Below are 27,426 nucleotides of genomic sequence, written 5' to 3' on the forward strand. Positions count from 1 at the left end.
CAGTATTTACTATTTATATATGATACAAATAATCATGCAATCAGTGCTTTGGCGATTAGTTACTGTCACAAACTGTTAAAAATATCAATCATTTAAAAAGAACACTGACGATTAAAAATAAGGACAGCTGTTCAGTTGCTTAAATTTGTTTATTCACTGGAACCCATGGAAAGAATGAAAGAATAAGCAAAGAATACAATCGAATGCTGCTTTGCATTACTAAGGTACTGAGGTGCAGAAAAAATAGGCATTCATAGTTTTAGAACATTTCATCACCGAGAAGACATTATTTAGTGTCTGTCAGTGACGTTTCTTCTTCCATTTGAATCAGGGAGACAGAAGAACCAAAGTCTCCAAACCCGAATCTAAAGCCGGGGTAGAGAGTTTCAGTGACTGTGCAGCAGAAGGTGTGGAGGTGGACCAGCGTGTCTGAGGAGACTCTGTAGAAGGACAGAGTGCCAGCAGCAGAGTCCACGTACACTGCGACTCTGTTAGAAGAGGGAGACGGGTTGCCGCTTACTGCCGTTCTCCGGTCATTGTGCCAGGCAAAGTAGTTATCATCTGAGCAGTACAGACTCCAGGACTTATTGTTCCCTCCCATCCTGCAGTCGACACCCTGCCCTCTCCTTTTAATTCCTTTGTACGTCACTCCAACATACACTGCTCCTCTCCTCTCCACCTCCCAGTAACAACGACCAGTCAGACCATTTTTACACAGCAGCTGAAACCAGCAGTCAAATCTCTCTGGACGGTCGGCACACTTTTGCACCTCTGCCACAACTTTCACTTTTCTGTGGTCTTTGGACAGCTTAAGTTTTCTGTGTGTTGTGTTTGGGTCCAGAGTCAAATCACAGGCATCTACAAGGACAACATCAAGAGTTATTATATATTAAAAGAACACTTTACTTTTTGGATCTGCAATGTAAGTTATTGCCTCATCATTTTTTATAGATTTTTTAGAATTCTTATTGCCTCTTTTTTTTAAAAATTCTTATTCTATTTTAGTCTTTTACTTGTTTTTATTCTACTTCTGTGTTCATTGTTCTGCAAAAAAACACCAAAACAAATTCCTTGTATGTGTAAACCTTCTTGGCATTAAACCCTGATTCTGATGTCGTTTCACTGTTTTTGAATCGGTGGTTTCGTCTTAGCTCATATCCAAGTCTTAGATTCTGTGCAGCTTTGTTTTATGCATCAAACAAAAGAAAAACTTACACTTCCTCAGACCTCGTTTTAGTCTCTTGACTCCACCATGGTCCACCCTGTGAGGAGAGTAAGAAAGTCACGTCGTTGTCACACAAATTCAACGCTGATTAAAAACACTGCCTCTACCTCAGAGCTCGACAGTCCTACCTGAGTGTTTCCAGTCTCCAGTGTGGATCTTCCAGGCAAGCCGTCAGCAGCTTCACTCCTGAGTCTCCTGGATGATTGTAGCTCAGGTCCAGCTCTCTGAGGTGGGCCGGGTTGGAGCTCAGAGCTGAGGCCAGAGAAGCACAACCTTCCTCTGTGATCAGACATCCTGACAACCTGCAAAAACACAGAAAAAAAGACTTGAAACTTGGTAACAGCAGAAAGTGGAGTGATGTCGTGAAAAAACGGATGTTTTTAAAACTTGATGACATTGTGACTTCAAGCAAGGCTTGAAAAATACTACAGCTGGCGAGCTTACGGCCAACACTCTGTTATCTGATGTCAGTCATTTAATCCACGCTAACAATTTGTTCCCATTGTATTTAAGTTCAACAGTGTGGATCAATAACTCTGGTGAGACTCTGACAGAGGAGCTTCAATTAAAGTGATAGGGTTAGGTAACTAAGCTCAGCCTAACCACACAGCTAATGAGCCACGTTAGCAGCAATGGACAATGACAGAAATTCACATGTTGTATTTTCCAAAGTTTTTGTGAGTTTGACCCAAGAGTGAATCCAAGAAATTGTATTGGAAAAGCTATTTATTGATTTGATTTGTGACACAATTGAAAAAGTACTTTTGGTATTTTAGGTTTTAGAAACAATCTGTTTGAAAGTCATGTATGCATAGAACATGCTTCTCTGGTTAAGTGTTTATGAACAGAAGGTTATCTGCACATACGTATATTTTCAATAAAGATTGTGCTAATGAGTTTGATGAATCCTGACCTGAGACCTTCCAGCCCACAGTTCAGACTCTCCAGACCGGTGGACAGCAGTTTCACTCCTGAATCCTGCAGGTCGTTGTTACTCAGGTCGAGTTCTCTCAAAGAGGAGAAGTGGGAGCAGAAAATGGATGAAAGCTCCTGACAGCTTTTCTCAGTGAGACCGTTTTGATTCAACCTGATAAAAAATGAGAAGAACTGTTTTGGTGTTGAGCTTTTTACTGACAGAAACTGGAAGAGGGTCGATGTCTGAATCGTGTACATTTACCCTGATGGGTGGTGCCCATAGCGGCAAGTGAAGGTGAGGGATCGACAAAGTCCTGGTGATTTACAAAAATCTTTGACACTAGTGCCAGAGCCAGGCGTGGGGGGTGGTGCCTTTAGGAAATGACAGAGCCTCTTAAACTTGAAGAAGGAACTCAAATGTGACCATCTTTATGTGGGCTAACCATCCTCCCAGCAAGGACTGGAGGTCAGATGGACTAATAGATACTGGTTCTCAGAACAGAAGTCATTCTTATGGGGAGGAAGTAGCCTGAGTTAAAAGAAGATCTAAGAATTTGGGGCAGAAATACGCCTCCATGTCCTGACTTGAATAATTTTAGTGATGCTGTTATAATACATGTTCTGAATAACTGAGACACGTGGAGGAGAGTGATTGGCGTCCGCTTTATGAGTCATAGTTGGGAATTGATTCTGGATGTCTTTGCAGCCATATACTGCACAGAAATCCAGAACATAACAAACACCATGGTTAAACAAAATAAGACTCATAATAAAAAGAGGCATGTTATAGTGGCAACCCATGTGAATAGAATCTAACCTGAGAGTCTCCAGTCGACAGTGTGGACTCTGCAGTCCTGCAACGAGCAGCTTGAATCCTGAGTCCTGCAGGTTGTTGTTACTCAGATCCAGCTTTCTCAGACAAGTGGACTGAGAGCTGAGAACTGAGGCCAGAGCTTCACAGCTTCTCCCTGACAGATTACAGATTTTGAGCCTGGATCAATAAAGGGAAAAACAACATATTTAATCAGTTAAACGTTTGAGAAGGAAGACCAGACAAGTGGGCCGAAGATCTAAGACTTAGAGGGTCCAAAGTGAAACCCAAACAGGTACTGAAATTGAAGATAAATTATGTCTGCGTAGGTGAATACTGAACAAGCTGGAGATGTAACTGAATTGAAACCAGCATGTACTGTATGTTCACTGAAATACAAGACAGCAGTTGAGACTAGTTGAGTGTAGAGTTCAGGATCTTACCTTAGATTTTCCAGTTTACAGTGTGGACTTTCCAGTCCAGCACAGAGCAGAAGGAATCCTGAATCCTGCAGATTGTTGTTACACAGGTCCAGCTCTCTCAGAGTAGAGGACTCTGAGCTCAGAACACAAGCCAACGCCTCGCAACAGTTCTCAGTGACACTGGTTTGATACAACCTAATTAAACGAGCAAAAGGACAGAAATGATAATACACAGTTAGCTAGCTACAGCTAATGTTCAAGCTGTCACTTGGTATTGTTGTTAGTACTAATGCAAAGGCACTTTAGCATGAAGAATAAGCATGGCAAAAAGGTTTCAGTCAAAGCACATCGAAAAAGCCAAGTCACACCAGAAAGTTGCTCAATGAAATAAGGCATGCGAGAAACTTAGAGATGTAGTGACGACTCATAGGCTAGGTTTGTGAACTACTTTAGCTGGGAAGCTACTGGCCAACACTCTAGCAAGCTAATGAAACACTAACACTATTCAGTCCATAGACTGTCTAAAAAGATGAAAGATATGACAGCTCCCTTAAAGTGAAGCCAAACCCTCTCTGTCGCCCCCTGCTAACTGGCTGCAGTATAGCTCATAAAGCCCGCCTCCTCCATGTTAACAGATGGGACATGAGTCAAAATATAAAATCAAAATACACGTCAAATACATTTTTCTAATCCATCCATCCATCCATTATCTTCCGCTTATCCGGGGCCGGGTCGCGGTGGTAGCCTACTCAGTAAGGGGACCCAAGCGTCCCTCTCCCCAGCAACATTTTCCAGTTCCTCCTGGGGGATTCCGAGGCTTTCCCAGGCCAGACGGGATAAATAATCCCTCCAGCGAGCTCTGGGTCTGCCCCGGGGTCTCCTCCCAGTTGGACGTGCCCGGAAAACCTCCAAAGGGAGGCGCCCAGGAGGCATCCTTACCAGATGCCCGAACCACCTCAACTGGCTCCTTTCGACACGAAGGAGAAGCGGCTCTACTCTGAGCTCCCCCCGGATCTCCAAGCTCCTGACCCTATCTCTTGGAACGGAGATCGACTGGTAAATCGAAAGCTTTGCCTTCAGGCTCAGCTCCCTCTTCACCACCATGGTCCGGTACAACGCCTGCATTACTGCTGATGCTGCACCAATCCGCCTGTCAATCTCACGATCCATTTTACCCTCACTCATGAACAAGACCCCGAGATACTTGAACTCATCGCTTGAGGCAAACACTCACTCCCCACCCGGAGGGTACAATCCACCGGTTTCCGGCAGAGAACCATGGCCTCAGACTTGGACTCTCATCCCAACCGTGTCACACTCGGCTACAAACTGCCCCAATGCCTGCTGGAGGTCCCAGCTTGATGAAGCCAACAGGACAACATCATCTGCAAAAAGCAGAGATGAAATCCTGAGGTCCCCAAACTGGAAACACTTCTCCCCCCGGCTGCGCCTTGAGATCCTGTCCATGAAAATCACAAACAGCATCAGTAACAAGGGACAGCCCTGGCGGAGGCCAACATGCACCGGGAACATGTTTGACTTTGGGCTGAGGATGCGGACACAGCTCTCACTTTGGTTATGATGGCTCGTATCAACAGCCCCGGTACCCCATACTCCTGCAGTATCCCCCACAGGACCACCTGGGGGAGACAATCATAAGCCTTCTCCAAGTCCACAAAGCACATGTAGACTGGATAAGCAAACTCCCATGCCCCCCTAAGCAGCCCTGCCAGGGTAAAGAGCTGGTCCACTGTTCCACAGCCAGGTCAGAATCCGCATTGTTCCTCCTGTATCCGAGGTTCGACAATCGGCCGGAGCCTCCTTTCCAGCGCCCTGGAATAAACTTTACCCGGGAGGCTGAGTAGTGTTATACCCCAATAGTTGGGACACACCCTCCGATCCCCCTTTTTAAAAATGGGAACCACCACCTCGGTCTGCCATTCCACATGTACTGTCCCAGACCTACACGCGACATTGAAGAGGCGTGCACCCGAGTGTCCAAAACATGCGGCCGCAGGTCTGATGAAACGACCACAAAGTTGATCATTGAGCTACGGCCTAGGGTGCTCTGATACCAGGTACACTTATGAGCAACCCTATGTTCGAACATGGTGTTTGTTATGGCCAATCCATGACAAGCACAGAAGTCCAATAACAAGACACCACTCGAGTTTAGATCGGGCAGGCCGTTCCTCCCAATTACCCCCCTCCAGGTTTCTCCATCATTTCCCACATAAGCGTTGAAGTCCCCCAGTAGAACTATGGAGTCCCGAGATGGGATGGTTGTTTGGTCCATAGGCAGAAACAACAGTCAGAGCCTTCCTCTCCGCAACTTGCAGTTGCAGAGAGGTGACCCTCTCGTTCACCTGGGAAAACTCCAACACAGCGGCGCTCAGCCGGGGGCTTATGAGTATCCCCACACCCGCCCGACGCCTCTCACCCTGGGCAACTCCGGAAAAGGCGAGAGTCCAGCCCCTCTCCAAGATATTGGTTCCAGAGTCAGAGCTGTGCGTGGAGGTGAGCACAACTATCTCTAGTTGGTAACGCTCCACCTCCCGCACCAGCTCCGGCTCCTTCCCCACAAGAGAGGTGACATTCCATGTGCCAACAACCAGTCTATGCTGCCGGGGATCAGCACGCCAAGGCCCCCGCCTTTGCCTGCTGCCCGGTTTACAATGCACCCGACCCCTATGCCTATCCTTGCAGGTGGTGGGCCCACAAGGCGGCAGCTCCACGTCGCTCGTTCGGGCTGAGCCCGGCCGGGCCCCATGGACAACATGGTTTCTGTCATTATAGTTAGTTCTTCACATGCTGATTTATGCCCAAGTGTTCATTTTTCTGACAAGTTTACTTTAATTAGTTATTTGATGCTGTCAAAGTGATGATTGACAGCTCTGTTTACCAATACGGCAAGAGGAGACGTAACTACAACAATCACTACAGTCATTGAAGTTTCCATACCTGTGAACGTTAACCTCAGACCAACACAAGAAGCTGTTCTGCTGTAAAACACGCCGGCCTGCGCGATCCTTGCTGTTCTTTCGGCAAGTTAAGCGTGTTTTGGGTTAGCAGAAGTGGCTACGGCAGCAATTTGATTTCTGCAGTGAGGTATTTTATAGTCTTAAATGCTGGTGTGACTAAGCCTCCGCATGTTGACCAAAAGGAGCATGTTTGACCTTGTCTTACCTGAGAGTCTCCAGCCTACAGTGTGGACTCTCCAGTCCAGCAGACAACTTCTTCAATCCTGAGTCCTGCAGGTTGTTGTTACTCAGGTCCAGCTCACTCAGACTTGTGGACTGGGAGCCAAGAACTGAGGCCAGAGCTTCACAACTTTTCTCTGATAGCTGACATCCACTCAACCTGGGTAAACAAAAATCAATGACGTTCATCTGTATGTAGTTAAACCATATTGAAGCAGTCTAATTATCTGTTCACTTACAGAGATATTTTGGAGGCTTTGACCACTGGCAGCAGCCTCAGAAGAGCCTTCTCTGAGGCAAAGTACTTCTTCAGGTCAAACACGTGCAGATCTTTTTTTGATGACAGTAAGATGAAGACCAGAGCTGACCACTGAGCAGGAGACAGTTTATCTACGCGGAGACGTCCTGAACGCAGGTTCTGTTGGATCTCTTCTTCCAGAGAATGGTCCTGCAGCTCATTCAGACAGTGGAACAGATTGATGCTACGCTGTGGAGAGGGATTTTCTCTGATTTTCATCTTGATGTATTGGACTGTTATCTGATTGACAGGTGAGTAGCATCCTTTCTGAAAGAGCAGGCCTCTTAGGAGATCCTGATTGGTTTGCAGAGAAAGGCCGACAAAAAAGCGGAGGAACAGGTCCAGGTATCCATTTGGACTCTGTAAGGACCGGTCCACAGCACTTTGGAAGAATAATTTCACTGCAGATTTGTCTGCCTTTGCTGTAGACCTCTGGCATATTGTTTGCTCCTCTGTCAAGAGATCAATACCAGAATTGATGAACATCAAATAGACATAAAGAGCAGACAGAAACTCCTGAACACTCAGATGGACAAAGCAGAACACCTTGTCCTGGTACAGTCCTCTCTCCTCTTTAAAGATCTGTGTGAACACTCCTGAGTACACTGAGGCTGCTCTGATATCGATGCCACACTCTGTCAGGTCTGACTCATAGAAGATCAGGTTTCCTTTCTGCAGGTGCTCAAAAGCCAGTTTGCCCAGAGAGACAATTATCTTGCTGTTCTTTTTATTCCAGTGTTGATCTGTCTCAGCTCCCCCATGATACTTGACATTCTTCAGTTTGGACTGAACCACCAGGAAGTGGATGTACATCTCAGTCAGGGTCTTAGGCAGCTGTCCTCCCCCGCTGGTCTTCAACACTTCCTCCAGAACTGTAGCAGTGATCCAGCAGAAGACTGGGATGTGGCACATGATGTGGAGGCTTCGGGATGTCTTGATGTGGGAGATGATTCTGCTGGCCTGCTCCTCATCTCTGAATCTCTTCCTGAAGTACTCCTCCTTCTGAGGGTCAGTGAACCCTCTGACCTCTGTCACCATGTCAACACACTCAGGAGGGATCTGATTGGCTGCTGCAGGTCGTGTGGTTATCCAGAGGCGAGCAGAGGGAAGCAGTTTCCCCCTGAAGAGGTTTGTCAGCAGCACATCCACTGAGGTGGACTCTGTGACCTCAGTCAGGATCTCATTGTTGTGGAAGTCCAGAGGAAGTCGACACTCATCCAGACCGTCAAAGATGAACACAACCTGGAACTCTTCAAACCTGCAGATTCCTGCTTCTTTGGTTTCAGTGAAGAAGTGATGAACAAGTTCCACCAAGCTGAACTTCTTCTCTTTCAGCACATTCAGCTCTCTGAAGGTGAAGGGAAACATGAACTGTATGTGTTGGTTGGCTTTGTCTTCAGCCCAGTCCAGAGTGAACTTCTGTGTTAGGACTGTTTTCCCAATGCCAGCCACTCCCTTTGTCATCACTGTTCTGATTGGTTCGTCTCTTCCAGGTGAGGCTTTAAAGATGTCTTTACACCTGATCATTGCTTCTGGCCTCATTGGTCTCCTGGAAATCGTTTCAATCTGTCTGACTTCGTGTTCATTATTGATCTCTCCAGTACCTCCGGCTGTGTTGTAGACCTCTGTGTATATATTATTCAAGAGGGTTGGGTATCCTGCTCTGGCGATCCCCTCAAACAAACACTCAAACCTCCGCTGCAGATTGGATTTGAGTTTGTTCTGACAAATCGCAGGAGTTTCTGAAGGAACAAAACATTAGAGAAAATTAAATAGACAGCGTACTTGTTAAGAGTCAGAAGCCAGTTCGGTTCTTATACAACACTCCTGTTTATCTGCTGTAAGTCAACTCCTTTTGGTACTTGCCTTGTTTAGAGTTTAGATGCCAACTCTTTTATGGTATACCAGCATTGTTTAAACTCATAGCCTGATCCTTTAGCGTACACCAGTCTCAGTAAGAGGGTTAGGGTCAGATGCCAATTCTTCAGTGTTACAGCAGTCTTGTTTGGTGTCAAATGTCAATTCTTTGAGGGTATTCCAGTGTTGTTTATATAGATATGCTAGTGCTTTAAATTTCATTTCATTTGCCAGTTCTTTTACCAATCAAATTTTATTTGTAGAGCGCCAAATCACAACCAAAGTTATCTCGAGACACTTTACAGACAGAGCAGGGGTCCGTTTCACAAAGCAGGTTCAACGAACTCTGAGTCTAACCCTGAACCCTGAGTCGATCTACTCTGAGATAGGAAACTCTGAGTTTCCGGTTCCAGAACAGCTGATCAGAGTTAGTTCAATCAACTCTGAGTAGGTTCAGCCGGAGTTAGGTGCGTGCACGCTGACTATAAAAAGCCAGCATTAATGGAGCCCCGATACCACGATTCACCATGGCAACGGTACACAAAAAGAGGTCCTCCTACGTCACACCAGTGGAGCTCGAAATCCTCACGCGGACGTTCAGCGAATACGAGCATGTTTTTAGAAACATAAAGTAACACGGCTGCAGCTGCAAAAGAGAGAGAAGCAGCGTGGGAAGAAACTGCTGCTCGAGTAAATTAGCAAGTTTGAACTGGTCTATTTATTTAATACTTAATCACGACCGGAAGCTAAAATTAATATTAATTTAGGAGCAATCCAGCGGGAGAAAAACGTACATGGAAGCACTTCAATCATATTTTAAATATTAAACTAATGAAACATAATTAGTTTTATTTATTTTATATCAGTTTATCCCTAACATGATGCTGACTTCATTTACATTATAATTTATGTTGATTAAACTAAATTGTGTTGGTTTAAAAAAAAAAAAATTCAATAACTTACGGCGTCTTATCTGAGTGCTCTCGGCAGTGGTGGTGGAAAATCTACAAATGATGACTTTGACACAGATTTGGGAGGGAGGAGACGGAGCGAAACTCTGAGTGTCCTGAAGAAAACCTGCTCGCGACCAGGTGAGGTTCACAGACACAGTTACCATAGTAACCAACTCAGAGTTAAAGTTACCTCTCTTTCTGAAACGGCAAACCCGAGGTTTCCCTCATTTCAGGGTTAACAAACCCGGGGTTATCACTGAACCCGCTTTGTGAAACGGCCCCCAGGTGGAGACAGACTCTTTGTTCTGTTATTTAAAGAGAGGCCCAACATGAGTCACCATGAGCAGCAACATTCAGCACAGAGACAGAAAAACTTCCTTTAACAGGCAGAAACCTCGAGCAGAACCATTATAGTTGCTCATGCTAATAACAGACCTCAAACTGCTGCAATCATTATCAGCCTGTCATCATCACTATGCTGTTCTTACTAATTTTATACACATTTGTACCATTATTGTTGGCATTGTAGCCATAAGTATTATCTGTTGTTGTTGTTGTTGTTGTTGTTGTTGTTGTTGTTGTTGTTGTTGATGTAACAAGCACGTAGGTTGTTGCTCTCTCTCCCTCTCTCGGCCCCTCAGTCTGGTTCTGCTGCTCGTGGTGGTCCATGTTGGGCCTCTCTCTAAAGAGCAAAGAGTACCTGCTCTGTTTGAAAAGTGTCTTGAGATAACTTTGGTTGTGATTTGGTGCGATGTGAATAAAGTTTGATTTGTTTGAATTTATTTTAAGCTAACTAATCATGTTTACAGTCATATGCCGATCATGTATGTGTACACCACTCCAACTGCCATTTGCCAGTACACTAGTCTTGTTTATTTTCATATGTAAATGCCTTTGTGCTTCACCACTCCTGTGCACTAGCACGAGTGCTGATTAGTGTCACTCATCACTTCTGTCACAGGACATCGTTCTCAGTGTCAAACACCACCTCCTCTTGTTTAGTGCCCCTCTCCGGTTGTTTGAAGGTACGCCGCTCGTGTTCACAGTCATGTGTAAATGATTTTATGGGACAACACTTATGTTTCAAGGTTGTTATTTTAGTGTGTGCCGATCATGTTCCACTTGCACATATCATTACCCACTGGTGCAGGACATATTCATGCTGCTCTACTGTGTCTGACATGTTGCACTTTACAGGGCAGGTGTAATTTACAACAACAGATTTTTCTGTAACTATAAACTGGAAAATAAACCCTCCTTTAATATGTAATTGTAATAAAACTGTCAGGTAGGTAAGTCATTACAGCACGGCCTCTGACACAATGTAAACACGACTTTCGCTCAATGCCAGTGACCTTTACAGTGTTATGACATTTGTCACCACAGCAGGATAATGATCCTCGTCCACGTATACCGGATCTAAGTGCCTTAGAGGTGATATACCCTGTTTATGATCACGTGCACTTGACCAGCCGGGGTAAACGAATAGTTAAAGGTGTATTATTCGTTATGTTCTCCTTTATAACTGTTAATATCCTCTTACCGCTCTGTAAGCAGTCAGCCACATCCTCCTGCTTCATTCTCCTCAGGAAGTGCAGAGTGATCTTCAGTAACGCCTCTTTACTGCTCCTCATCTGCTCTCCATCCACACCACCCAACACCTCCTCCACCGCGCTCTGCCTGCCCGAGGATTCTGGGTAATCTGGTTTCAGGATCCTCTTATACTTCTTCAGCTCGGTCTTCACGAAACTGAAAATGTTCTCCTCGAGCAGCTGAAATAAACCACATCAATATGACATCATTATGTTACAGACACTGGGTCTGTCCTCCACCACTGTACACTTTCTGTCATAGAGCCTATTTCACTGTTTCTACAATGGCAACAATTGTGCACCGTAAATATGGAGTCCAGGTCTGTTTGATGCCGAGCAGAAACACAGATGGGGACCTCTGTTACCTCCTGGTCAACCCTGTGGAGGAAACACGACATGGCTAAAAACAGCGGTGAATTAAGAATACCTATAAACCAAAAGAGAAACAGCAGAGTGGAAAAGATGTTCACACACGTCACGTCACTGCACAGAACACACAGAACGTAGTAAAGATAATGAACTGTCACCTTGCTGCAGGAGAACGGCGTCCACCTTTGAAAGAAAGAGGATGACCCATAGAAAGGTCACTCTTCATGGAGTCAGAGACAGGAGCAGGAGAGTGCGGCAGCCTGACAGACAGACATGAGACAGGAAGTCTTTAAAGTGACCACGTCTCCTCTTCCCAAAGGAGGCAGGTGTGAAGGTCAGTACAGATGTTACTGTGTCAGAGTAGAAAAGCTTAAACTAAGCATAGCTTAAAGTGTGAGGTGAGTCATGAACCCCTGTTTCACATACTGAGCGTGGTGTCGTCTGTGTGAAGCGTTGGCTGGTCTATCACCATTTATAAGGACATCAAAACTATCCACTGTGTAATGATGCAGCCAAAACCGCCAAGACAATATCTGCACATGACCTGTGCCAAGACTGATCAATAAAGTGAAGCAGAGCATTTATTAGAGGCATGTTCAGGTCATGTGATCTCTGATTTCAACCTTTGTAATGAACCGTCCTCCAACACGCAGGGAAGGAAATGTCCAGTGTTGTTTTTAATTCACACACTGTTCGTCAGAAGTGTTCACCTGTATTGTTTTTAATTGTTTCTATTGTAATGTGTGTGTTTTACATCGTCCTGCCCAGGGACCACAGGTGTGATCTAGCATGTTAAATCCTTACCTGTGGTCAGGAGAATGGCGTCCACCTTTGAAGGAAATAGGATGACCCATAGAAAAGTCACTCTTCATGGACACACAGTCGGGAGCAGGAGAGTCCGGTCTGTGCTGCTGGATCCTGACACGCCCACATGAGACAGGACTTCTGTAACAAACAGGTTATTCTTCGGTTAAGATACGGAAAGAAAAACATGCAGCTCCTGTCTGTGTTTTTTATCCTAACATTGCCTTATTAATATCAATGTATTCTCTTAACTAATGAGTGTTTTAAATCATGCATCTCTGTCATATTTGTCTAATGACAGCGGACTCACATGTCTTTGAGATCAGTCAGTTCTTCTGTTGAACTTTCTCTCTTCATGGACACCGAGCTGCGTTCAGGCTCAGGTCCAGGTTCAGGAGAGTCTGATGCCTCCAGCTGTGACCTTTAACAAAGAGAGAAAACACAACAAGGAAAGTTTTTTTTTTTTTAATCTATTTATTTGATTAGGACAATGCACATTAATCAACATATCAGCAAAAAGCATCAATATAAATTTGCTGGAGTTAGCACAGTTGCTAAATTTCAAAACATACAGACAATACACCAGAACAAATGGATAAAACATGTAGAAATCTTACACAAAAAAATAAGTCCCGACATCAAAGTTACAGTTGATCTATTATATTTATATAACACGAATTCTGGATCCAAGAAATCAGCTTCACCATAACAAATCTCACACGATAAGAGAAATCTGTGTTCCCAGATCTTCACAGGAAACAGAAATGTTTTGCCAACTAAAAAAATATCAGTGCCAGATGTTGTGAGAGAAGAGATATCTTTGTTGATATTTGTATCGCTAGATCAAAGGACAAAGAATTCTTGCTGCTGTCAGATCTCGCTACATAAGAGATAGGTGTTGCTAAATTCTGAGAATGAAGAAATATCCTGCCTGAAGCTTGCAAAAACAATGCTCACACAGAGGCAATAGTTGGGATGTATCATAATAATGGCTCAGACCTATGAGATAAAGTGCTGCAGATTCAGAGAGACTTCAGTAAGCTGTAAAACGTCTGTAACACGAAGCTTAATCCAAAAATGGACTTGGTTGAAGTTCTTGAAGACGTTTTCACGTCTCATCCAAAAGGCTTCTTCAGTTCTTCTTCGTACGCTTCCTTGAGATCTGAATGACCATGACCTGGACGACTTCACAGACACGAGACGTCTGTACTTATTATCAGTCATGCAGAACACATGTTTGCTGACTACACAGCCGCTCCCTGATGAAGAGCCTGAGGCTGTCTGCAGTATTTCTGTTTCATCACACTGTAACTGTACCCTTCACTACTTCATATTTTACTCTTATGACAGCTTTTGTTTTACAAACAAACACCTGCTCACTTTATAAAGTTTGCTCCTTCGATGAAGATGTGCCAAAAGTATGAAGTAGTTAAAATGGTGAATATGAAAGTATCACAATGACTCTCTGAGTACTTTCACTTTTATCATCATTCACTTTCACTTTTACTTGTAAGTTTTTCTGACACTTGTACATTTGTAAAGACTTAGCCTACATTATTCGAAAGCGCTACATAAATCAATTTTACTTCCTTACTCGCTACATGAGCTGAACACTGATGGTAAGCATATGTTATATATATGTCACAGTCTGTGTCACCATGTTCAACACAAATAGCCTACGTAAAGGTCACTTTTAATCCTGAGTAGAAAGTCCTGTTTTAATGGGTTTATATGCAGCATTATTAATAAATCATTTTTACACACCTCTCCATGCTGCTCCTGCTGCTGCTGCTGCTGCTGCTTCAAATCGCGAAGAAAGTGAAAGTATGTTGCTGAATACAACTGCATGAGATAGCAGTTCGCCTCTCGCACTTCACTTCACTGGTCAAAAAAAGGGTTGAATAAAAACAGGCGTTGTATTTATCATTTCCGATCAACGCAGCACACATTCATGTTTGAGTTCTCCATAATTATCTTGTAACCTCAGGAAAGGAAATGTCTCTTTTTTAGATGATATTTTCTGTCGCCATCTTTATAAATCAGCCTTTGTTTTCTTGAGATAAGGATATAATTATACTTTCTCCACGAGAAAACAATCGTTTGTTAACTATAGATGTGTTTTTCTTTTACCTTGAGATATATTATGTCGTTTTCGTGAGTAAACCAAGCTTTGTTATCTTGACAAACCAAACAACCAACTCAACGTTTGAGTTAACAGCGTTAAATAAATCCTCATAAACAAAGCTGTTCTCACGTTTCGCCATATCTCATAGCTTCTGTTTATTTTGATTTGTTTAGAGAAAATCCATAAAGCTGCTCCTTATCACAAGATCAGGGGTTCGAGCCCCGGCTCCGCAGGTCGAATGATAACGTTACTCATCATGCAGAACTCCCCCTTTCAAAGTGTTATACTGGTAGACTATAGACATCCGTGGCATACTGTCACAGATGCATTCACGTGTATACTGTTTATATGTTGTGGTTTTTAGTTGTTGTACAGTCAATATAATATCAAAGAAATAATCTTATTTGATAAGCTGATGACACGTTGCTAGAAAAATCTTAGTCTGAAAGGTAGGCTAACTGGTGTCACATAAAAGTAGGCTGCTGTAGTAAAATGTGCGATGTTTCCCTTCAAAATGTTGCACAAATTAGTACATTGAAATACTCCAGTAAAGCACCTCAAAACTGTTTTAAAGTAAAGAACTTGATCAAATGTTCTTAAGTGTCTCCTGTGGCTTTGAACAGTATAATTATTAAGTTAGTTTCATATAAAATAATATAATGAAGTAAAATATGAAATAAAAAGTGTTACTACTTATTCTGCAATACATGTTCAAAACAAATGTAATGTTAGTTTCTTCACTTTACAGTAAAATTGAAGTTTTATTCATGTCTGTGACAGCTGCTGTTTCCTCTCCGTCATGTCTGCAGGCAGCTGTCTGCTGTCACACCCTCCTACTGTAACTAAAAATATTGTTACCAGTCTGACCAGTCTAACCGGTCCTGTCGGAATGAAGGTTTTTATTTTCGCCTGGATCAAAGAGCTGGTAGGCCTACTTTATGTGGGCTTTTTCAACAGATTAATTCAAAGGCAAAAAAATAAAACATATCTAAATAAAAAATATACAAACATCAGATTTAAATAAACGTTGAAAACAAATTATAGACATCAAAACATTTACCATATTTCCGTTTTGTTTTAAGTCACATTTATTTTAAGAAAGGCTCTGTCGTCAACAGAATACAGTTTTGTAATATAAACTTTCACCACAAGGGGGAGCGCAAAGCTAAAAATCAGCAGAGCAGCACCATGGAGCGTCACGCACGTCGACGTCCATCGGCGGGAAATGAAAACAATCCGCCATCTTTGTACCTTCCTAGGGTAGGCACACCTGTAAATTGACCGGTTTGAGTCGACCGGTTGTCCACTAATCAACTTTAAACCAGCGCTGACCAAGCGACATGGCCTCTTCAGAAAGGAAGTTATGCAGGAGGGTCCTGCATCCAGTGTGTGAGTATAAAACACCTGCAAAACACGGAAAAGCCGCGGCAACAGGGGGCGGTAGTGAGGCGTTAAAACCCGAAGACGCCATCATGGCCGCTCACTTAAAACTGGTGAAATATAAAAACAGTCATAATATAAGTATGAATGAATTGTACATTAGACAGATATTGTGACGTAAGCTGCGATGGCCGAGTGGTTAAGGCGTTGGACTTGAAATCCAATGGGGTCTCCCCGCGCAGGTTCGAACCCTGCTCGCAGCGAACTGGTGAATTCTTTTCCACCTGATTTTATGGATTTTGCGCTCATGTTTCACATCACAGGAAGGGGGGGGGAGAGCGTTTTTAGATTTAAGTTTACCAGGTGGAGAAACTAGTGGGCAGCCTGCTGCAGCAGCTGTATTTAAGTGATTTGTTCAGTGAGGATCTCATTAGCTGAGTGAAGTCCTCACTGAACTGTAAGTAAGTTTAAAGTTGTATGAGTTGTTTTAGGTTGTTACTTATTGTCCTATTTTTTGGGACTGCATATTAATGCAGTTCTGAAAACCTATTTTCTGAAGAGGACATGTTTTTGAGATTCTACAGTTAAAACTTTCAGAAACACTGTGCTGGAAATTTCTGCTACTGATTCATTTATGTTGAAATAACAATTATTTTGATATTTTACATAATCTTTTCTCACTTTTTTTGTCATGCTAGCTTCTGGCTCTGTGGATAACTACTGGTCCAGGCTGATGCTGTGTTTGAAATGCCATACTATACTAGCAGTACGTACTGATTCGGCCTAAATGTAGTATGAAGTATGCAAACAAAAGCAAAATGTGCTGTCCATGGGTGCGGCCATTGTTGTGTCACGTCAGAGATCTGATTCTCGTGAAGTCGGGGTAGATGAATCTGCTCCGAGTTCACAAGTAGGAACTCCGACTTTGAATGGCGTTCTAGAGCAATTTCTCTAGTCGGAGGTCGTGTTAGCGCCTCTGCGGCTAGCTCAGGTAAAGTTTTGAGGAAGGAGATGCCTTACCAGCCTGCTTGCTAATAATGCTAACAGAGCTAACGTTAAGGCTACACTAACCGCAGCTGTGGCTTAAAGCTCTCTTTGCTTCTGCTCCATTGTTTGTTTTTCTTCTTGTAAATTCCCACCAGGTGCATGATGGGAAATAATCTCAACAGAAAGCTAGTTATAGTCTTGAAAATAGTGACCCTGAAAGATTCCAAGTCTTTGTAAAATCTTGTAGTCTGCGACTTAAATGTCTTTAGATGTAAGAGGTTGTCGGTCAAGTGTTTATTTTGTGTATTATAAGAGATACATTTATGTTTTCTTTTATGAGATCAGAAACCTTTGGATTGTTGTGATGGAGCCAAACCTTTCCCGCTCGGTCTCTCACAGTGTGGATGTTGTTTCTGTGTGAAGTGACCACCTGCTCTGTCTGGCCTCTAATGTTAGGACAAAATGTCCTTTTCTTTAACAACATGCGGCCTCTCTCTCTCTCTCTCTCTCTCTCACACGTCTGTCTTTCTGTCTGTCTCTCCTGGCAGGGGTGAGGTGTCATACAGCTCGACACATATGGTCTGAGTACGAGTGTGTTGTGTTTTATGGAGCTGCTGCTTGTTGTTTGTGTGATCAGAGAGAGAGGAAGATACATGCTGTTCAGCTGTCTGCAACACGTCTGTGTGTTGATTTTACAAATATAGAGCAGAGATTCAACATATTATTACTCATTATGGTAACAACCTGTCAATCACAGGTAGCCCCGCCCTAACCCCTCCCCTCTTCCTGGTCTGTGTGACTCTAAAAGGAGCATCAGTGACTAAATGAACATCATGCTGTGTTGAAGAAGACTTGAAACTAGAGACTGAGACCATAAACTCATTAGGAACATGTTTACTGAGGGAATAAATCAGGAGAGGAGGAGGAGCACTTTCTCATAGACTTCTATAGGATCAGACTTCTTTTTGTCGCCCCCTGCTGGACATTAGAAAGATCCATGTGTGAGGCACTTCTGCATTGGTTTCACTTTCAGCCTTGGAGGCTACACCCACTTGTTAATTACAGCCTATTTGGAAGCTACTATCCAGATGCATGATGTGAAATGAAGGATCCAGTGATGTAGCTGATGTAGCTTCGCTGCAGGTTCGGCTCTGATAACAGAGACCTATTTGTTTATATTGTGGTTGAAATGAACCCTGCGGCCTGTAGGGGGAGCCAGCACGTGTTTACAGTGATAGACTTGTTTGTATGTTAATTAAAAGAAGGCAGCCGTCGCTCTGAGTGTATAATGTGATTATTACAGCTCACACTTCATTCTCTGTAGATCCTCTTTCACATTATGCCTTCACTGCTAATTTGATGTAAATGAATTCAGCTGCAGGAGGATTTCACAGAATTAAACCTGAGGACTCCTAGTGGAGGAAACACACACACACACACACACACACACACACACACACGCAGTATTGCAGCAGCTGTTGTGCCTAATTTAAATGTCTTTTATAATCACTGACAATCACTGTAGAATTTAATTGAGCTTTCCTTTTTCCTGTTTTTTGTTCCATCAGTTATGTATTAACTTCCTGCACAGGCGGAGCCTTCAGGTCACTTTAAATGTTATAGTACCAAACTACAGTTTAAAGCTGCAGCAGTTTATGTTCCAGTGTTGTTACAGTACAAGTCGCTCATGCAGTGCTAACCCACCCACGAGAAAGATCTGTTGTGTTCCTCTTAGTATTTCAAAGGTTATTAGACCTCAAAACAGTGAAATCGAATAATAAATCTGATAATACTGACTCTTAGAATGTGTCAGAATCAGCCTTCAATAAAACATCAAGTGCAGTTTGTGATGAAATGTTTTAACCCTGTTACAGAGGACACAGGCTTGGTGCATTCTTCTGTCAAATATTGAGCTTTTTTTTTTACCTCAAACATGTAATTTCCGTCTTGAATCTTTATGCACCAATGTGGTGCAATATGGTTGTTTTAATCTAAATATATGTATTTTTTATTTTACGTAAACTGCAAATTATGTCATTTAAATGTCCCACACTGTCAGTTAATCAAATGTGGATGTTTTGCAGCTGTCTTCAAACAGCTGCTGCTAAGCTAATGCATAACTACCTTGTCTTCTGCTAGCTAGCTTAAAAGCCTCCTGAAATAAAAGATATCACATCAAATAATCAAATCATTACATCAAGAATATGTCTCAAAAAGCACCCGAGTGAAAATAATCATTTATAACCGTTATAAAAACCAAGTTAAAAACAGCATGTTAGACTGTGGGCGTGGTCTATCACCTTTTAATTGACATCTGCCTGACTCCGCCCACAAAAACTGGTCATGTGACCATCACTTTAGTGCAGCTCTATGTGTTCTAGCCATGTGAGTCAGAATCATTTCATCTGCTTACTGAACGCTGAGTTACTAAATGCTTTCAATATCATAGTTAGCAGTTAGCATAGACATGCTACGTTAGCCGAAATGCTCCCAAAGCTATGAATGCAATGCTAATTTATTACTATGTAGAGTTAGCTAGTGCTATATTATTACAGGGATAAACTCCCTCTGTATATGCTAACCTCCTGCAGCTGTAACTAGTGAAACCATTATTACTTAGCCCACAGTCGATGCTAACGCTCAGTGTAAACAGCCAAATAGCGTCTGGTTACTTTTCTTATAATTTCATCCAAATTTAATTCTGAAATAATTATCCGAGCATAACCACGCCTCAAATACACAGATGTCCCGCCCCCTCCAATTCAAACAATGGGATAGGCCGATCAGCTGAGTGATGCTCCTGGCAAGTTTGTCAACGTCTGACCCTAACCAATCACAGCAATGTTGCAGCAACCTCCATCAACAGGTCGGGTCAGTTATGCTGTATGCTAGTTGTACAGTGATCCAGCTGTAAGTGAGGAGTTCGGTGCTGTTAGCCTGTGAAGCCAGATATGTGATGGACGATGAAGGTGGCCACGGCATTAAAAAGCAGACAACATACTATCTCTACGGGGAGCGGGAACGTTTTTATTCACCAATTGTGAGAGACAAGTGTGTGCGCCTCATCTGTGGTACCAACGTTTCAGTTGACAAAAGAATCAACAGGGGGCGCTACCAGCAATTACAGCGATGTAACGCCAGCAGCTCTTGGCCACTTTCGGCAACAGGTTTGGAGACTCCTGGTTAACAGAAATTTAAATGACAATATTTTCAATTTAGATTTAAACTAGTTTTTAGGACTTCTTATAACCTTTATTACAGAGCTTGATGGTTATTTTGGAACTTGGTTTCCAGGGCTTCAGTCATGGGTCTGTAACATTAAGATTAAGGGAAGTGTCTTGTTTCCGTTTGTAGTCCAAGTAGTACTGACCAATCACATATCTGCAGGTTGCGGTAATCATCGTAATGACGTCCCGGGTCGCCTCAGCGCTCATCTGACGATGATTTATTAATCTCTTTTAGCAGACCTCTTCATGTGAGTTCAGCTAACAATCTGATCTAGATCAAAAATTCAACTTGAGACAAATCTGCGTGACCCTGTGTCACCGCAGCCATTCAGTGTTTGGATTTCCCGACTTCCTCGAAGGCATCATAAATGGCTCCGCCCTCCGTCTCATGTTAAAGTAGTGTTCTTCTCCTCCTGAGGACAGACCTGACAAAGCTTCATGTTGTTCCTAATCTGCATCATGATGTTGTTCTTTCAGCAAACTGAAGAGCCGTTTATTAAAGTCGATCACAAGAAAATCTGTTTCTGTTTGGGCTTCATCCCGCTGCAGTAAGCCAGAGTGCAGCCTCTGTGTAACTTCCTGTTTACAGTGAGACTGAGACTCAGCACAGACAGATGAACGGGCGCTCCTCCGGGGGATGGGACGAACCGAGAGATGACAGCGTTTATTTAGCAGACACATCTGGAGGGAGAATTTACCTTTGATCTGAACACACGGTCGCTGCTCGAGCTGCTGACTGGACTGTAAACAACGCAGCGCGCGGAGGAGGACGTCTTGGCTGGAAGTCGTTTATCACTAACCACTGGCTAAACCGGAATGCTCAAAAAGTCGTTGTCACGCCCAGAGGAAATATCATGAAGTTTGGGTTTATGATAACATACGCCATAATATCAGACTTCCTCCTTTCCCCTCTGTTTCCATCGATTTTTAAGGCTGCATTTTAGCATCAACTAATTTACCGAGGCATTGTTGGCTCTATAAGAAGGGATTTCCTTCCTTTTTAAATAAATGAATACATAAAATAAAAGAATGTTTTCGTGACTTCAGGCTGCAGCTTCAAACTGAACCTTTACGTAACATAAAATCCAGTGACGCGCATTTGCGTCCATTTACCTCCATTTATTATGTATGATAAGTTTTCAGACATCAGCCGGTTGAGAGAGGACACCATGTATACCTCCGTCTCTACTCTCTCTTTATGTCTCTCGCCCTCTCTCTCTCCTGGCGGCGAGTGCAGAGGACTGAAGTGGGAACGAGAGGGAAACATTAACGGCAGGAGGAGGGAGAGCGAGGTAGACAAAGAGTGAGAGACGGGGCAGAGAGAGAGAGAGAGAGAGAGGGAGGGAGGCAGTGAGAGCGTGTAAAGGAGGGCGTCTGACAGAGATGAGAGTATTTATAGGTGGAGAGATGACGAGATAGAACGAGAGGAAGAGAGAGAGGGAGAGGGAGGAGAGAGACGAGAGGGAGGTGCAGATAAAGAGAGAGAGAGAGGAAAACCAGACACAATAAGAGGCAAAGGAAGACAAAGAGGAGGAGAAGGCGAGTGAGAGACCATGCTGAGGAGGAAGAGGAGCGTGTCGTTCGGAGGCTTCGGATGGTAAGAGAGAGAGAGTGTGTGTGCGTGTGTGTGTGTGTGGATAAATGGCCGAATGATCTCATCACTTCTCTCACTCACACTTTCGGGGTCTTTGAGTTCATTTCTAGTCCGAGCTGCACCAAAGTGACATCACAGTGACATCACAGCTCCCCCAAATCATCTAACTGAGTCAGTCAGTGTTTGTTGACATGCAATAGTTAAAGATGAGGAGAAATCAGAGAATTTACATGATTGAAGTTAAAATTCGACTTTTTTTGAATGGGGTTTGGTTAACAACTTTTCTCCCTCTGTTGGGGGGTTAGGGTTAGGGTTCGTCCTATGATTACTTTACCCAAGCCTGCAAAGAACCACCTCTACAGTTGTGTGAATCTTTGAGCTGATTTCCTGTCTGAGCTGTGACATCACAGTTGCATAAGCCTCCCTCCCAAATAATATTCTGTTAAAATTAGTCACTCTGTTTTGTTGTTTTCGGAACTGCTGGGTCCAAAATAAGAAGTCAGAAAATTATCCTGGATTTTTTTGAATGGGGTTTGGTTGAAAACTTTTCTGGCTTCATTGCAAAGTCTTTATGAAAATGAAACATTTTGCTCTCTGCTGTCTCTGATGGTGGACAAAGACTTTTTGTTACCTGCTGTGGTTCAAGATGAGAAGACTTTGAAGTTAAAATTTAACTTTTTATTAAAGGGGTTTGGTTTTAAACTTTTCTCCTCTGCTGCAGTTGCGCAGCTGTGTTCACATAACAGACAGTCCAAAACAAATCATTGGCTAAAGCCCTCGATCACTTTACCTTAGCTAAGTGTGCACAGATTGTGTTGACCTGCAACCACAACGTGTTGGTTCATACACACTGTTGTCAATATTTGCGTTCATTTCATGACATCACAGTGACATCACAGTTCCCCCGAAACATTGAAATGAGTCAGTGAGTGTTTGATGACCAGCTGTGGTTCAAGATGAGAAGAAATCAGAGTATTACGTTTAAAGTTAAGATATTTTGAATGGGGTTTGGTTGTAAACTTTTCTTGTCCGCGTCTCTTCCAGTTAACTGGAAGGTCAGGAAACATGTTCTGCCCTGAATGGGGTTTGGTGAAGACCTTTTTTTGTTTTTGTCACTTAATGAAGGTGAAAACATGTTAACTGTCCCTCTGTGGTCCAAGATAACAATGTTTTAAATCAACAGCTGTTTGGTTGAAAATGTTTCTTGCCAAGTCGCAGAATGTTTTCTTTGTCAATATGAAACATAATTTCCTCTCTGCTGTCTCTGATGGTGAGCATTAAACATTTTGTTACCTGCTGTGGTTTCATTTGAAAATGAACAACACTGAAGTTAAAGTCTGACTTATTTTGAATGGGGTTTGGTTCTTGTCTGCTGCTCTGTTTCCAGTGAACTAATGGTTAGAGGAAAAGTTTTCTGTTCTTCTGTTGTTCATGATAAAATGGTTTGGTTAAAATTTGACTTTTTTTGAATGGTGTTTGGTTGAAATCTTTTCTCACTCTGTTGCAGTTGATCTGATTCTCAGAGGAGAAAGTCGTTAAGCTCGGTAACTCGTTAGCTGTATGAGCCTCCTTTCTTCTCTTCAGTCATTGTCTCAGTCGACTGACTGGGAACAAAAACCTCTCTAGCTGCTGCAGTGAATAACTAACTCTGTGAATTCAAAGCTGTTTTAAACATTATGAACATGTGAAGTGGGCGTATTCAGTCTAGCACTAAGTGTGAAGTTTCTGTTTAACTATTGTTTTACTGAAAATGTATGAAAAAAATTCAACCCGCACAAAACCACTGTGTCTGACCTGATTCAGCTGCGATGTTCATATTTTTATTTCTTAACTCAGTGGTGTAAGAGCCTCAAACAGGAGCAGAGGTCAGAGGTCACAGCACTCTGCTCACACTCCTGATGATGATTGACCACATGGTCATTGATTTGCCTGCAGCTTGTGTTTATATTCAGCTGTTCAACATGACAAAACGCCCTGTGAGGTAAACGTGAGGTCACATGGATCATGGCTTTGGTTCGGTTGTTTTTTCATGTGTCAGTGAACGCAACACCTGACCTGCCTGACCCTGTTTATGCTTGGTTTTCAAATGCGTCTCGGGCTATCGAATCACAAGTGGACAGCCATAAATACAAGTGTAAACAACCACCTGGAGTCTTTGGACACATTTGACCTCCTACGTGACATTTTGATTTAAACGTGCATTGAATTCATGCCGTATGGAAAACAAGCTTAGCTTCTGAGGCTAATGCTAATGTTCAGCAAAGCCAGAAGCTAATCCAGTTTATTTCTAGGTGAGAAGCGCGAGTCACCATCTTGGTTGAATCAATAGTGGGCTTCACCAGCGTATCATTGGCCGGATTAATAGCAAGGGTATAACTTCGGCCCGAAAGAAAGTAGTCTTAATTTGGATCTTTACCAGCATCGAGCTTCATACTGGCAACATGCACAGTGCTCGTCATATACTTGCTTCAAACTGTGCGTTTATGTGCGCATGATGGCTGCCGCCTATTCCCTGCGTCTGTTTGGAGCATCGGCTGTGCACGTCCTCAAAAATTAACGCTATGCTGTCGCGAGATTCAGTCTGCACATGAGCAGTAGGGACAGTGTAGAGGCAGAGGGGATGTGACAGGGTCAACACAGCAGCAGGGACAACAAGGGCAGAAAGTTCTGAAGACAAGCTGATAGACCGAGTCCACAATGATCCACATCTGTACGATGTGTCGCTGCCGCTGCACAGAGACAAACATGTCTGTCAAACAGCTGCAGACAGATAAGTTCTGTTTTAGAAGTCGACGTGTTTTTTCGCCAATTTGTATTGATGGAAAAGCAGAGGGCGCTCTCAGTTTGACCTCTCGAGGAAACCGTTTTGTTTGCTATGAAAATGTTTTTTTCTGAAGCGTTTTGGTTTCCATTTGTAGTCCGAGTAGTCCTTCTTCTGTGGTGGATTCCTCTCTGTGTGATTATTAAACATCAGTTTCAAAATGGCGGCTCACGAAGACGCTCGATTATTCTGTGTTTCCTGATTCCTTCAGACGTCAGAGAGAATTTAAAGTCGCTGCTCGCTTTGTCGTCCTGCATCACCGAGTCTGAGTGTGCAGCCAGACTGTCAAACTCCCTGTGACCACCACTGTGTGTGTGTGTGTGTGTGTGTGTGTGTGTGTGTGTGTGTGTGTGTGTGTAAACTCTTACACAAGCCTCCTTTTCAATCATTCACTCTCTTCACTCTCGCTCCTTTCTCCTCTTACTAATTGGCTTCCCCTCTCTCCTACATCCTTGTCTCCTTTCATTTCTCCTTCTATGATTAAATTACGTCATTCTTCGTCCTCCGTTGCTCCCTCTGTACATCCTTATGTCCTGAAATACCTCCAATATTTCCTTCAATACCTCTTCATCTCCTTACATGTCTCCTTCTTTCCTTTCATACCTCCTTCTCTCCTATATATCCCTATTTACCTCTATACATTCATATTTTCTTCTATAAATCCTTTTTTACTTCTGTTCATCCTTCATCTTCATCTCCTCCTCTATCCTTTCCATTTATGCATCTTTATCTCCTTCAGTACCTCCTTCTTTACTTCTACACATCCTTATCTTCTTCCATACCTCCTTCTTTACTTTAATACATCCTTATCTTCTTCCATACCTCCTTCTTTACTTTAATACATCCTTATCTTCTTCCGTACCTCCTTCTTTACTTCTACACATCCTTATCTTCTTCCATACCTCCTTCTTTACTTCTACACATCCTTATCTTCTTCCATACCTCCTTCTTTACTTTAATACATCCTTATCTTCTTCCATACCTCCTTCTTTACTTCAATACATCCTTATCTTCTTCCGTACCTCCTTCTTTACTTCTACACATCCTTATCTTCTTCCATACCTCCTTCTTTACTTCTACACATCCTTATCTTCTTCCATACCTCCTTCTTTACTTTAATACATCCTTATCTTCTTCCGTACCTCCTTCTTTACTTCTACACATCCTTATCTTCTTCCATACCTCCTTCTTTACTTTAATACATCCTTATCTTCTTCCATACCTCCTTCTTTACTCCTATACATCCTTATCTTCTTCCATACCTCCTTCTTTACTTTAATACATCCTTATCTTCTTCCATACCTCCTTCTTTACTCCTATACATCCTTATCTTCTTCCATACCTCCTTCTTTACTTTAATACATCCTAATCTTCTTCCCTACCTCCTTCTTTACTCCTATACATCCTTATCTTCTTCCATACCTCCTTCTTTACTTTAATACATCCTTATCTTCTTCCATACCTCCTTCTTTACTCCTATACAACCTTATCTTCTTCCATACCTCCTTCTGCTTGTCTGTACATCCCTATTTCCTTCCATACCAGCTGCTTCACCTCCATACATCCTTATGTCCTTCTGCCCTTCTCTGAGTACTTCTCCCCTATACCTCTGCCTCCCTTCTTAAGCGTATCCATCATTATCTCCTTTCAGACACCCTTCTTTACTTCTGTACACCCTCACATATTCCCATACGTCCTTATTTACTTCAATACCTCCTTATGTCCTTCCATATCTCCCCTTTACTCTTCACTATATCCTTATTTCCTCTTATACCTCCTTATCTACTTCTATACCTCCTTCTGTCCTTCTATGCACCCTTTCTAACTTTCATACACCTTTTTTTTCTCCTATTCCTCCCAATCTCTTTCCCTTCCTCCTTCTTTCCTTTAATACCCCTTCTTCTTCTTCTTCTTCTTCTATACATCATTCTTTGCTGCCATACCATACCTCCTTATTTCCTTCTGTGCATCCTTATATCCTTCATTGCTTTTCCTGCCTTTCTTCTTCTTCTGATCTTCAACCCATCCTTTTTGTCCCCTCCATCCCTCTGTCTCTCCTTCTATAGAAGCTCGTGCTCTCCCTTCTACCTTCCTCATACCTTCCTTGATTCCCTCTGCTTGTTTCCTTCCAGCATGTTCTCTCTTTAATATCTCTTTCTAACCCCCCGGGGCTGTTTCTCTCCATCTGCACCTCCTCCTTTACCTCTTTTCTCCCTCTCTTTCTTTCTCCTCCTCTGTTATGATAAGGAAACAGATGGTTTTGTCATCCCTCCTTCCTCTCACTGTTTACAGCCAGTCGACTAATAGAGTTGCAGTATTTAATAATGCAGCAGCAGCTTCAGGGCGACTGCACCAACACTTTATATTAAACCCCCACCCCTCTGCTCACCTCCACCTTCCTCTCCCACTCGTATCCCTCCTTTAAAGTTGAATTCCTCCGTCTTTTATTGACTTTGATCAGAAAATTCCTTGTCAGCACTCTTTAACGTTGGTCTCTGAAGTTCTGCTGATATTGTTGTTAAGTTAATTACATATATTAATATGGATGCTGAATCAGAGATGGATTTTGCATGAAAGACTTTCAGTTGAGGATGTAGCAGGTTGCTGTCTGAAGCTACATGAAGGTAGTGGTTGTTTAAACGTGTACAAAGATGTAGCTGTGGATGTGTAGGGAGAGAGAGAGCAGGAAACCATGCTTAAGGCTCTGGGATGAGGAGGTCTGGTAGATACTCTGGGCATGATACTGTTTATAAAGATGGACGACGCGTCTCCACCTCCTCTTGTTGTACAAAAATGAAGCCAAAACCCCCCCGGAGCGGGCGCTGCCATCTTTGTGTCCAGAGTGT

The 27,426-nt window shown here is 42.9% G+C and overlaps 2 protein-coding genes and 1 non-coding gene across 5 annotated transcripts in view; 2 read left to right on the plus strand and 1 right to left on the minus strand.

Annotated features, from left to right (window-relative positions):
• Window positions 1-143: 143 nt before the first annotated feature.
• On the minus strand, window positions 144-14,256 carry LOC138605404 (NACHT, LRR and PYD domains-containing protein 3-like). 3 transcript variants are annotated; one of them, XM_069677646.1, is made up of 14 exons: window positions 14,211-14,256; window positions 12,757-12,867; window positions 12,447-12,584; window positions 11,801-11,902; window positions 11,576-11,651; window positions 11,225-11,453; window positions 6,813-8,613; window positions 6,560-6,733; window positions 3,395-3,568; window positions 2,958-3,131; window positions 2,139-2,312; window positions 1,354-1,527; window positions 1,216-1,262; window positions 144-858 (listed from the first exon to the last, which is right to left on the minus strand). In XM_069677646.1, the coding sequence occupies exons 1-14, from the start codon at window positions 14,216-14,218 to the stop codon at window positions 287-289; spliced, it is 3,954 nt and encodes a 1,317-aa protein (XP_069533747.1). In that variant the 5' UTR covers window positions 14,219-14,256; the 3' UTR covers window positions 144-286. The 3 variants fall into 3 exon arrangements, with proteins under 3 accessions (XP_069533747.1, XP_069533737.1, XP_069533754.1); XM_069677636.1 differs by having other exon boundaries at window positions 12,447-12,587; XM_069677653.1 differs by lacking the exon at window positions 2,139-2,312 and having other exon boundaries at window positions 12,447-12,587.
• Window positions 14,257-16,132: 1,876 nt separating this feature from the next.
• On the plus strand, window positions 16,133-16,214 carry trnas-uga (transfer RNA serine (anticodon UGA)). Its single transcript has one exon. It is a non-coding gene; the product is annotated as a tRNA-Ser (tRNA).
• Window positions 16,215-21,417: 5,203 nt separating this feature from the next.
• LOC138600684 (rap1 GTPase-activating protein 2-like) overlaps window positions 21,418-27,426 on the plus strand; it is a 41,976-nt gene continuing 35,967 nt past the window's right edge. Inside the window, exon 1 of the mRNA XM_069672163.1 lies at window positions 21,418-21,762. Coding sequence (XP_069528264.1) covers window positions 21,719-21,762 — 44 coding nt within the window. The 5' untranslated portion in view covers window positions 21,418-21,718. The remainder of the gene's footprint in view (window positions 21,763-27,426) is intronic.

The sequence above is a fragment of the Semicossyphus pulcher genome, unplaced genomic scaffold (assembly GCF_022749685.1).
Source record: "Semicossyphus pulcher isolate SPU_LCO1_2020_fin unplaced genomic scaffold, fSemPul1.0.p SCAF_10, whole genome shotgun sequence".
In the NCBI taxonomy this organism is placed as follows: domain Eukaryota; kingdom Metazoa; phylum Chordata; class Actinopteri; order Labriformes; family Labridae; genus Semicossyphus; species Semicossyphus pulcher.